The sequence below is a fragment of the Pelodiscus sinensis genome, chromosome 7 (assembly GCF_049634645.1).
Source record: "Pelodiscus sinensis isolate JC-2024 chromosome 7, ASM4963464v1, whole genome shotgun sequence".
In the NCBI taxonomy this organism is placed as follows: Eukaryota; Metazoa; Chordata; order Testudines; family Trionychidae; genus Pelodiscus; species Pelodiscus sinensis.
Genome location: NC_134717.1, coordinates 71,418,031 through 71,431,107, shown reverse-complemented (window position 1 = coordinate 71,431,107; position 13,077 = coordinate 71,418,031). Strand labels below are relative to the sequence as shown.

The 13,077-nt window shown below is 47.6% G+C and overlaps 1 protein-coding gene across 3 annotated transcripts in view; it reads left to right on the top strand.

Annotated features, from left to right (window-relative positions):
* SF3B1 (splicing factor 3b subunit 1) overlaps positions 1-13,077 on the top strand; it is a 47,745-nt gene that overhangs the window by 14,276 nt on the left and 20,392 nt on the right. The window contains exons 4-5 of one of the 3 annotated variants that reach the window (XM_075934247.1): positions 668-782; positions 2,633-2,712. In XM_075934247.1, coding sequence (XP_075790362.1) covers positions 668-782; positions 2,633-2,712 — 195 coding nt within the window. Of the gene's footprint in view, positions 1-667; positions 783-838; positions 2,316-2,632; positions 2,713-13,077 lie in introns of those variants that run through there. The other 2 variants (XM_075934249.1, XM_075934248.1) reach the window with 2 other exon arrangements.

Genomic DNA, 13,077 nt, shown 5'->3' with positions numbered 1-13,077 from the left:
GGGCACTCAAGATTTCCTGGCCAAGATATCAGCAGTTCTTTTGAAGGAGCCTCTGCCACATGTCTTTTCTCTCTGGCCATCTGCCCACTCTGAATGAGCTGAGCTACTGCCTTTTATATCTGGTCCATCATTGGAGCATGCCCAGGAAGGCCATTGGAATGTGGCCTCCTCAGCCCAAAGTGTAGGATTAACTATCTAAGTACCAGTGGGGGGTGATGTGCCCTGTCACACAGACATTTGGAAAAATACATTAGCTCTTTAACTATGAAAGTCATAATTTTATGAATGACAGCTCCTGGCTAGCTCCAGCACAGCATTAGTGAAAAGTCTGATTACTAAAACAGAGTTATGTGCTTGAAAACATCTTTATAAAGAAGAGGAAAAAATAGTTAGGTAAAAGAGAAGTTCATTAAAAAGCATGGTAATGTGGTTTAGTCAGGAGTGTCTGCTGGACAGAAATTCATTGGTAAGAATCAACTTTTCCAATTATAAAGGGTAATTTCCCCATAGTTTTACTGTTCATATGTTTTATGATTTGAGACTGTAAAATGAATCCTAACCTATGCAACATTACTGGAAACCCCCATGAGTTTACCTTTCTCCCACTCATGTCTTTCATATTGCTATTTTATATAGTGGACTAATGTAAAATATTCCTTTCTTTAAGTATGATCCCTTTGCTGAACATCGTCCACAGAAGATTGCAGATCGAGAAGATGAATATAAAAAGCACAGGCGGATGATGATTATTTCTCCTGAGCGTCTTGATCCTTTTGCAGATGGTAATTGGTTTCACTTTTTTATAGATCTTATCAAGTTCGTTGTCTTAAATTGTCTTTAGCCCTTTGATTTCTTTTGGCATGCTTATGATCTTAGTTTTGTTTTAAACATCCCCTTTTTATATAGATTTTTATAGATTTGGTTGAAATCACAGATGTCATATTTTTCATCTTTATAACACAAGTTTTCTTTCTAGGTAGAAGGACAAGAAAATAATGAGCCCATTGCCATAGACACACAAAGGGTTGAAGGTTTCTCTTTTCATTTTGTTTTGGGTTGTGTACTGTACATTGAACAATTTATATATTTTGTGCTCAAAATAAATGTACTTTGAGTACATGGAAAATTTTCATTCCAAATCATAGATTTACAGGATTATAGCTTTTTGAAATGCTAATTCTCAAAATAGAGCACCTAATTCTTACCATCTTATATTAATGCAGGTAGTATAGCTAAGTGAAACAAAAAGCATAGAAAGAGACATTGATACTTTTTTAATAGTGCAAGTCTGTTCTGCTAATTTTAGTATGCAAGTCAGCACAAGGGGCATAGTGGGCCTGATGGAAGCTTTCCTTGGGTGAGTGAGTTTCACAGGTGAAAATAAGGCGCCTGTTTGCTTAAAATTAGAATCTGTTGCAGGTTTTACAAATTAGAATTTCAGCCTGCATGAATTAATAGGGATATTAATTATTTTACTTGCTTAATTGTAATAATTGATATAAACATGTTTTGTCAGAATTCACAGGCCCATACTAACTGTCCTTAATTTCTTTCCTACAGCAGTACTGCTATATGCCAGTCCTGTCTGCATTCTTAAGGGTGCAGTTCAACACATCCTGTGTAAATTATGGTGAAAAAGTATTCCAAAGGAAAGTCCTATCAAAGCTAGTGTCAGAATGACACTGCCAATTGGGCAATGATCTTCAGCATAGAAAATGTTTAAGAATTTTATTTTTTCTAAATTGTAATGCTATACTGCTTGTATAGCAAATTTGCACATTTTTTTTAGAATAGTGTGTCCATAAGTCTCATTTTTATATACTTGGGCTTCCGTTAAGTATTTACAAGTTAAAATAAATACTCAAGATACACCGAATAAAACATGGTATACACAAATCTTTTTACCTGTGAGTATCATTGTGGTGGTAAATATAGTGTATTACAATTAGCTCCCAATTGTAATTGTACCTTCAGAAGAAAAGAGGGTCAAATAATATAATTTCCCTCTTTTATCATATAAAAAATGAAGCCCTTCTACAGTATGACTCCTCAAAATAAAGGACAAGAGGGTTTTTTTTGTCCAGATTTGTCAAATGTATAAACTGGTCTTTATGCTGAAACATTTTGAATCATTATCTAGGTATACAGTAGTTATTCGTAGTCAGATAACAAGTAGGTTTTAACAGCTTACACAAGGTAATGTTTTGAATATAAATATCTTTCCAAAGTGTTACTAATGGTAAAGAGATAATTTTCTAGGCTTCTATTCTGCTGCTTGAAGTCAGAACTGCTGATGGACACAAAGGCACGAAAGTGTACGTATTCCGGATTAGCAACCCAGGAACCCATCACTTCTGAAGACTCTTAACTGTGTTGTCATTTTATCATTTTTATCTGCTTTAAACTATTTGTTTTAAACTGCAGTAGCTATGTTTGTGTTCAAACAGGTTAAATTGATCAACAAACTGAATAAACGTAAGATACGTGTAATTTTTAAAAAAATTCAATCAAAAAAGTAAAATTAAGTGATTCTGGAATAATATAATAGTAGAGCAGGACAATGAAAAAAGCAGATATTTTTGAGTATCCCGTACTTACTGTATTCCTGTACTGTTGCTGTTCTCTTCTGCAGGAGGGAAGACACCTGATCCTAAAATGAATGCCAGAACATATATGGATGTTATGCGGGAACAGCATTTAACAAAAGAGGAGGTCTGTTATCTTTTTTTATCTGAGCTTAATGCTCTCTTTGTTTTGTCTTCAATTTTTAAAGGAGCCTAGGTGAGTTAGATGCCTTAGGCTCCTTTGAAATCTAGTCATCCTGTGTAAATGTTTGCTACTTGTGTAAATACTGCATTTGTTGGAAAGTAGGGGTGTTAACATAAATTTATGCAGGTAAATGTGTAACCACTTAAAAGCCAGCTCCTCATGTGTGCCAGCACCCATACAGAGGCAGCCAGGGTGGGGAGAGCAAGTACAGATTGGACCTCCCTGGTCAGGCACCCTTGGGACCTGTCTGGTCTCAAATAAGGGATTTTGCCAGACCAGGGGTGGTCATTTCTGCCCCCTACCCCCCCGCCCGACCTCTAGCCCAGGCCCGACTGCTGCCCTCCCAGCTGGCTCCCCCCTCTTGCTGTCCCCACTCCCCTATCAGCTCTTGTTGCCTTATCAGGTAGCTCTGCCGTTTCTACTTGCCAGGCTCTCATTGCTGTTCCAGGCAGCCCCACCGCCTGTACATGCACCAGGCTCCTCCAGGCAGCCCTGCTGTCTCTGTGCACCGGGTTACAACCTGTAGTCAAGTCCTCGTCGACTCACTTACATCCCTACTTTTGAGGAGGATTTCAATGGTTGGGCTTCACACCTTATATTTACTGTATCGTGCTCCCCTCCTCCCCTCTTTGGGTTGGTTTCTGCTTTCAAAGTACACAGCCATCTGTAAAAGAAATAGCCTACTATGGCTCCTCTTTGGATGCTGTGTCGGATTTTAATTAGTAGTATGTTTTGTTTCCATTTTTTACCCCTTTTTATATACACTGCATGTTTCACAGGAATGCACACTTGTTCTTCAAGTGTTTGCTTATGTCCATTCCACTTAGGAGTGCACATGCTGCATGCACGGATTTTGGAACTTTTTCTCTTAGCAGTACCTGTTGAGCCAGCCAGGGAGCCCCTGAAGTGGCATCCGGCACATCTATATCCCTGCTAGCCCCTCAACCCCTCAGTTTCTTCTTACCGCCTGCCCATGACAGTAACTGGAGCATTGTCAAGACTGATAGGCTTTACCCTTAGGCTGTATATAGTTCTTTAGATCTTTTATGTGCTGTGTTTCTCAGTTACTCAGTACCTCATTAGTTGCTGGAAATAGTTTTACCTAAGAAGGGCTTCTCCCCTCTGGCCTTTCCCTGGCTGGGGAGGGCATGCCAGGGCTGCAGGGCTTCAAGCTGTGTGCATTGTGTTTGAAGCCTATGCCCTGCAGGGATGTGCATGGCTCTTGCTTGAAGTGTCTTAGGGAGGCCCATTGTACAGACAGCTGTAATACCTGCCAAAGCTTTAAACCGAGGACTAAAAGAGAGAGGGACTTGAGGCTCAAGTTGATCCTTATGGAGTCTGCTCTACAGCTGCCGGCTTCGGAGCAGGGCCAGTCGGTGCTCAGCACACTGTCCTCTGTGCGGGAGGCTTCTGCGGTGCCATCTAGGCACCAGACCACCTCGTCGAAGCCTTCCAGGCACCGGCCACAGTCCTAAGCACCAAGGAGAACCAAGGATGCCGGGGGGAGATCCCTGGTTATGGCCCAAAGGTGGGGGACTTGGCCTCAAAGGCACTCCGGGGTGTCCTGGTACCGCCCAGATGAAGACATGCCTCCACGCGGAGAGAAAGTCCAGTACCAGAAGGAACTATCGAAGAGCTCCGCCAGCCATTGACACCGGAGACCTTTGATGAGGCATGGGAGTTCATTGAACTGACCTCCCCGGAGGCAGGGGCCTCGGCACCACAGATACCAAGGCTACCATCTCCGGTACCGCAAACAACTCCGTTTCCTGATCCAGCACCGACGCAGCCACCAAGCCATTGGGTGGCACCAGCGCTGGCACCCATTGTGACATGGGCACCAATACTACCACCGGTGCCGACACCTGCACCAGCCCCATTGCCTACGTCGGTACTGTCACAAGTGGGCACTGTTGCACGGGTGATCAGTCCATACAACAGTCCCGTAGGCGGGGCTTATACGAAACAACAAATTCACAGCAGACAAAATATGCCTTTAACAAACTTTATTGCAAGCAATTAAGAAGCAGTTCAAAAGCAAGGTTTAAGTTTAGTAGTTAGCAATTAGAAAGAAGGTCAAAAGCAGAACTTAACTTAAATAGTTAAGTCTAATTCTTAATCCAGTTTTGATACACACACTCATAAGCACATATCACTTATTCTCAGGGGCTGGCCAAACCCCAGGTAATGTTGGTTAATTTGGTTTGAGGCAAAAGTCCGAAGTGCACATCACCGCAATATGCCAATGGACTCCAACCTGTGTGGCAAATTGGTGGGGTATATATCCCCTCGGCAAGGGACAGTTTGAGTGGGGGTGATGTCCAATGATCTCACTACCTGCGGGTGTGCTTACGACTGATCTTGGAACATCCTGCTTACAACACCCAATTTTGCTTGCCTAGCTACAAGCGATAAGCAACGGAATGTCCTTGGTCAAGTTCTTTCCTCGCTGACTCCTCTTACTTGGGAACTTTACCTCCTTTATGCAGTTTTGCTTCTCTCAGCACACACAGTCTTTTTCTCAAAGTGATAAACAAGTCCATAATTCCCTAGGATGGCCTCTCTTCAGCTCACTTACTGTTAATTCACTCATGCCAACCAGTCACGCTACCCATCATTTCAGACCGTATTGGCCCTATACAGTCACCGGCCCCGGCTCCAATACTGACTCCGGCACCGGCAGCTATAGTGCGGCCAGCACCCATGTTCCTGTGGACGGCATTGGGAGGCCCCGCTTTGCAGACTGCTTTTGTGCCGCCAGTGTATGAGTCCTTCCAGCCAACACACTTGGCACCAGCATACGCGGCCCCAGTGCACAGAGAGAAGTCAACAGCCATGGCCCAGCACCAGCGAGAGCAGGCATCGGCAACCCCTCCATGGTCAGCCTCTAATTATTCATCAGAGTTGGAGGCCGAGTCCACATGCTCGGTGTAGTCCTCTTATAGATCAAGGTCCCGGCATCACTCCCGCTCTGAGCATAGATCACAATGCAGGAGCCCTTCGGACACGCACACTTGGCCACCCCAATGGCAGTGGTCATTCTGGACTCTGTGGGCGTACCACCAAGCCCAAGGACCACCTCCCCTGAGGTTGGTGTCAGGGTCCTTGCATCAGAGGAGCATCCTCATGGCGACCCTCCTTCATAGAGCCCCCCGTCAGAGGCGAGACACCCTGGGCCAAGGACCTGGTACAACTCCCTGTGATAGGGGAAGGTACAGGAACCATGGTACCCCAGCCAGAGTGTGGCCAGATGGCACCTCCAGTGACAGCAGCGTCACAGGCCACGGAATCGATGGAGGAACAGCCAGGGGCCAGGAGTCATCCTCCTCCTCGCTGGACGAGACCTTAGGGGACCCGGCCTTGCCACTTCCATCAATGGACGCTAGAGCTCATCAGGATCTCCTGAGGAGACTGGCTGCTAACCTGGGTGTCCAAGCGGAGGAGGTTCAGGAAGACTCTGACCCCATGGTTGACATCCTTTCTGCGGCCACTCTGGGTAAAGTGGCGTTAGCACTCAATAAAATGGTGGACAAGTTGTCCAAAACCCTGTGGCAAACTCCAGCTTCAATCCCTCCCACACAAAAGGGGATGGAGAGGCGCTGTTTTGTCCGCCAAGTGGATCACAAACACCTCTTCACACACCCTTCTCCCAGCTCAGTAGTTGTGCAGGCCGCGGGGCAGAAAGAGCACCAGGGACCCCCAGGACCTACTCCTCAATTTAAGAAGCCCAAGAAACTTGATCTCCTGGGACGAAAGGCCTACGCCATGGGGGGTCTTCAGCTCCGCGTAGCCAACCAGCAGGCGATGCTGGGTACATATGCCTACATTACATGGGCAGACATGGACCGCTTCAAAGACCATCTCCCACAAGAGTTGCAGCAAGAGTTTGGGGCTCTAACAGAGGAAGGCAGAGCAGTGGCGTGAACAGCATTACAGGCAGCCCTGGATGCTGCCGATTCAGCGGCTTGCATAATGGTCACTGCTATACTAATGAGGAGGAGCACGTGGTTCCAAATCCCAGGCATCCCTTTGGAGGTGCAGAATACGCTACAGGACCTCCCCTTCAAGGGGGCGGTGGGCCTGTTCTCAGACTAGACAGATTCAAAGCTGCACAGCAGTCCATGCCTCCTTCACCCCCTTTTGATTGCCGTTCATCCCTTTTCTACCAGGCCTGGTCCTGAATAACATCCGACTGATGGGTCTTAGACCTAGTAGCGAAGGGTTACGTGATCCCCTTCCTTTCCATCCCCTCTTTCCATCCCCCCTTCCCGTCCCTCTTCAGGGACCCCTCTCACGAGATTCTGCTAAGACAGGAAGTGTCTACACTTCTCCAGCTTGGAGCAGTCGAGCCTGTTCCGGAAGAATTTGGGGGAAGGGGTTTCTACTCGCACTACTTCCTTATTCCCAAGGCGAAAGGGGATTTATGCCCTATCTTAGATCTGAGAAACCTGAACTTGTTTGTAAAGAAAACAAAGTTCAGGATGGTCACCCTAGGTTCCATTATGCCTTCCATACAGAAAGGAGACTGGTATGCTGCCCTTGATCTAAAGGACACATTTTCATATTGCAGTGATCCCCACTCACAGGAAGTTTCTCATATTCACGGTAGGGCAGGATCATTTTCAGTTGGCAGTCCTGCCATTTACCAAATGTATGGCTGCAGTAGCGGCTTTTATGAGGCATCTCAGGATCCAGGTCTTTCCTTACCTGGATGATTGATTGATAAGGGGGCCATCCCGAGAGCAAGAAGTAAGCCGTATCGCGCTGTCCAGGAGGCTGTTCTCCTAGCTAGGCCTCCTTATAAACGAGGAGCAGTCCACTTTAGACCCCACTCAGATAATAGAGTTTGTGGGGCCCACCTGGACTCTACCATCAAAAGGGTGTCCCTGCCTAGAGGCAGGTTCCTGACTATGAGCTCGATGATTGCAGACCTTCAGAGGTCCCTGTAACCATAGCAAAGACATGGATGCGGTTACTGGGCCATATGGCAGCCTACACCTATGTGGTGAGCCATGCCAGGCTGACGTGCCAACCCCTACAGAGGTGGCTGAGAAGTGTCCACAACGCGGCACGGTCACCTCTGTATGCACCACTGCCAGAGCCGGTGCTCCGCTCGCTGGACTGGTGGAGACAAGAGGAGACAGTATGTGCGGGGATCCCTTTTGTCAAACAGAGCCCTTCGGTGCAGCTGTTTATGGATGCTTCAGACGTGGGCTGGGGATCCCACGCAGGAACCTTCAGGACTCAAGGTATGTGGTCCCCGGGGGAGAGTTCCTTACACGTACGTGTCAAAGAGCTTAGGGCGGTCAGGCTGGAGTGCCAAGCCTTCCTTCCCCAACGGGAGAACAAAGTGGTTGTGGTGCTGACACACAGCACGACCACTATGTATTATATTAACAAACAGAGTGGAGCTCATTCCTCTCCCCTTTGCAAAGAAGCCCTAGAACTCTGGGAGCTATGCATTTCCCACAACATCCACCTGGAGGCGTCCTATCTGCCGGGGTCCAGCAATGTTCTGGCAGACAGGCTCAGTCCGTCCTTTCGAGCCCACGAGTGGACCATCAGGATGGATATTATAGAAGGAGTGTTAGGTGGGGTTATCCCCATCTGGATCTGTTTGCCCCACGCAACAATACCCAGTGTCAGAGCTACTGCCCATTCATGAGCTAAAAACTTGGGTCTCAAGGGGATGCTCTACATCAGTGATCTCCAACCTTTTTAAGCCCAAGATCACTTTTTAAATGTCAGAACAAGTCAAGATCTACCCCATCCTTCCCCCAAAACCCCACCCCTTCCTTGAAGCCCCGCCCTCTCTGTTTTCCTCTCCATCACTTGCTATCCCCAGCCCTTATACACTCTCAGGGTATGGCTCCATTGCCGCTTTTCGAACATTTGGCCTGGCTAGACTGGGCCAAATGTCAGAAAATCCCCTTCTTTCGGAAGCCCCCTTGTGGAACGAGGAATACAAGGGTTGCTGAAAGAGCATGTTTGCTCTTCTGCTAAAAAAAAGCGGAAGAACAAATGCGTCCCTCTGGTATCCCAGAAAAACTCTTGTCATCTAGCTATACCCTCACTGGGCCGAGACAGGATGTGTGGGCTCTTGGTGGGAATGAGGGATTTGGGTGTGGGAAGGGGTGAGAGGTGCAAGCTCTGGGAGGGAATTTGGATGCAAGAGGAGGTGGAGAAGGGAATGCTGGGCTCGGGAAGGGGGCTCCAGGCTGGGGAGTGTTGGGGTCAGGTGGAGGGTTGGGGTGCTGAGCAAGCCACAGGCTTGTGGATGTGAGAGTGCAGGAATTTAGGTTGGGGTGTGTGAGGGGCTCAGGGCAGGGAGGCTGGGAGTATGATGGTCTCAGGACACAGATTTGCAGTGTGTGGATGGTGCAGAAGTGTTGTGGCAGAAGACTGAGGATGTGGGGGCGCAGGAATTTGGGCATGTGAGGCTCAGGATGGGGGTTCCAGTGTATGATAGGCTCAGATTTGGGAGGGAGAGGAGTGGCGGTACAGGAATGTTAGGATGCTGCGGCTAGATGGGGGCTTGGCTCCAATTGGGGGTTTATTGACCAGGCTTCATTTTTAAATAAAATATGTCAAACACAAAAAGTTTCAGCATTGTCTTTATTTATGAGAAGGGCGGGAAACCTGTTTTGAGTCAGGTCACTGACCCACAGAACAATCAGTGAGATGCAAAAAACCACAAGTGAGATGCAAAACAAACTCCTCCAAGATGTGGTCCCAACTGTGCTGGTGGGAGCAGGGGACATGGTACTGTGGCAAAGACAGAGACATGGTGCCAATGGGGGCAGGGTTCTAGGGGGGGCAGGGGACAGGGTGCCAATGGTTGCTGAAGCAGATGCCAGTGGGTACTAGGGCAGGGAATAGGGTGCTGCGGTAGGGGACAGGGTGTTGGTGAGGGTAGGGGACAGGGTGATGGGGCAGGTGGCAGGCTGCCGGTGGGTGCTGGGGCAGGGAACAGGGTGTTGGTGGAGGCAGGCAACAGGGAGTCCCCGGCACGCGCCGCCTCCCAAGAATACTATCCTCCCCCCGCAGAGGAGAGAAGTCCGCATGCAACTCCTCTGGGGACTTCTTCCTTCCCCACTCCCCCACCCCTGAGGAGGGAAATCCATACGCGCCTCCTCCAGGGACTCCTACCCCCTTCCCCACCATGGTGGAGGGACGTCCGCGCATGCCTCCTCCAGGGACTCCCACCCCGCCATAGGGAAAGGACGTCCCTGGCACACCACAGACCTGGCCTTTCAGGTATCGCACTGGCTGTTTGGAGGAGGGGGAGCAGCCAGCGCACTTCCTGAAACCCCAGAAGTGGCACACAGGTGCGGGACTTTCATCCACGTGGGAAGCCAGCGCTACCTCCATTATTGCTGGAGGTAGGTAGTGGGGCTTCTTGGGGGTGGGAGGAAATGGGGGCGCCCCAAACTCCTCACGATCAACTGTTTGGGCCCTCCCGATAGACCAGTCGATTGCGATTGATGGGTTGGTGACCATGGCTCTACATAGACGTATGCATTTTCCCCTCTTCCTGCTAATTCATGAGACTCTCATCAGGGTCAGGCGATTCGGGGCTCAGGTCGTCATGCTAGTGCCGATGTGGCCTCGCCAACACTGGTTCACCATCCTGCTAGAGTTAGCGGTGGAGGACTCGGTGAGGCTGCTGCTAGTCCCAGACCTAATCACCCAGGATTTGGAAGGAGGGAGGCTATGCCACCCCAAACCTAGCGGCCCTCCACCTAGCTGCACGGAACCTGCATGGTTGACAGGCCTAGAACAACTCTGCTTGCAGGAAGTGCAGAAGGTGTTGCTAGAGAGTAGAAAACCTACCAGAGCACTGTACAAAGCCAAGTGGAGGCGTTTTGCCCTGTGGCCAGAGCAAAAGGGGGGATAAACCCAATGCCTGCCACAATTCCACTAATCTTAGACTATTTGCTACAGCTTAGACATCAAGGCCTCGCTACATCCTCAGTAAAGGATTGTGATTGCAGCCTTTCACTCTGGGGAGGGTCACAGGTCCGTGTTTGCTAATGCAATGGTATAGTGGTTTGTGAGAGGGTGGACAGGTTGCTCCCCTATATGCGTCCCCCGGTATCACACTGGGATCCCAGCTTGGTCCTGATGGGTCTCACGAGGGCACCCTTTGAGCCCTTGGCCACCTGCTCTTTGAAACACTTGTTGTGGAAGGTGGCATTCTTGATGGCAGTCACCTCGGCTAGGAGGGTCTCTGAACTGAGGGCCTTCATTCAGAGCCCCTGTACATGATTTTCTTTAAGGACAAGGTTAGAATGTGTCCCCATCCGGCCTTCCTCCCCAACGTAGTCTCTCAGTTTCATATGTCCCAAGACATTTACTTACCGGTGTTCTTCCCAAAATCTCATGCCTCAGCTAGGGAACAGGTGCTACCTATCTTGGATGTTAGAAGTGCCCTTGTGTTCTGTATAGAAAGGACAAAAGAGTTTCATAAATCTCCACAAGTTTTTATTTCAATAGCTGAGAGGATGAAGGGCTTACCAGTTTCGGCCCAATGCCTATCCTCCTGGATTACTTTCCGCATTAAGGAGTGCTATGACAGCGCGAGTAGACTGGCGCCTCCGCTGCTGGCACACTCTACAAAGGTGCAGTTGACATCCACGCCGTTCCTAGCACAAGTACCTATCCTTGACATATAGGGCGGCCATGTGGGCCTCTGTGCATATTTTCTCGGAGCACTATGTGATTACGCGGCAGGTCAGGACAGATGCTACTGTTGGCAGGGCTGTGCTGCAGTTGGTTAACATGTAGATAGTGTTCGTCTCCGACCCCACCTCCCAGGACGCTGCTAGGGAGTTGCCTAATTGGAATGGACATGAGCAAGCACTTGAAGAAGAAAAATGGTTACTTACCTCGCAACTGTTGTTCTTCGAGATGTGTTGCTCATGTCCATTCCAAATCCCACCTGCCTCCCTTTCGTTGGAGGGCTCCGGCAAGAAGGAACTGAGGGGGTGAGGGGCCAGCAGGGGTATATATGCACTAATATGCCAGCACCACTTCAGGGGCTGCCTGGCTCGCCCAAGGGCTATTGCTAAGGGAAAAAGCCCCGGAATCCGTGCACACGGCACATACATACTTAATTGGAACGAACATGAGCAATACGTCTAGAAGAACAACAGTTAGGAGGTAAGAAGCCTTTTTTTTCATAATTTAACTTTCACTTATTTGCTATAATATTTTAGCTCTATTAACTTAATTGCATATTAATATATTAATTTAATATTTATATGAAATGGAACTCGGTGTTCAGAGCCTTCATGTACACCTGTACAGGTCACTGGTTGATGAGTCTCATTAATGTTCAGTGTTCATATGCTCTCTTCTCTTATGCCTACTCTTGGAGATGCATTTTCATTTCATGATTTATTTTGTTGTTGCAGTTTTTTTTAGTTGTTGCTTTATTGCTGCAAAAGAGATCAAGAATCTCTGCTAAGGATATAAAGTCCCATTTTAATTGGTTAACCTATAACCAGTCAACCAATTCAACCAATTAAGGGTTGTGTGCTCTAGTTTAGCTAGCCTGCAGGGCCCTCCCTGCAGCTGGAGAGCCCCCCCCCATCTCCCCCAACCCGCCACAGACAAGGGGAGGTCCAGATGCCCAGAGCAGCCCTTACCAGCGATGTGCCTAGGCCATCATGGACAGGAGCTGCTCTGGACATCCATTAAAGGTGATGCTTACCGGTTAATCTTTCACATCCCTAATCTTTGCCCACTATCCTGTTCTGGCCACCCTTTTAGTTCCTGCTTTTTATTTTATATTTAACATTTATTACATAGTTTAAAAGTTAAATTTCGTAAAAGCACTGGGACATCCAAAGGGTTAAATAATAAAGTTAAGACTACCAGAAGACATTGACTGCTGCTCAAAGCATCTGTGTCAGCTTTGTCACTTTGAATGAAAGATTTAGATAGATTTGAAGGGCAATGTTTTTCAGATACATTTTACACTTTCTTTTTAATTGTGATCTTTTCTTAAATTCTGTGGTCCCTTACTGTGTTGCAAATGGTTTTGATACCAAATACATATTTTAAACTTGCCTCAGTATAGGCTTCCAACTAAATCTTTAAACCTTTCTTTGTAAAGAAAATAAAGAATGGCATACCATCAGAAGAGTATCTTGCTTTTCTAATTGGAGGTGTATGGCAGTCACAGGTTCCAAACGAACTCTATGTTCCACTAGTCCAAAGCAATCTTCTTAACAATTAAGACCAAACATATAGCTAACTCAAACCTTAATGAATAGTTTCAAATATTACATGCTGTGATACAAT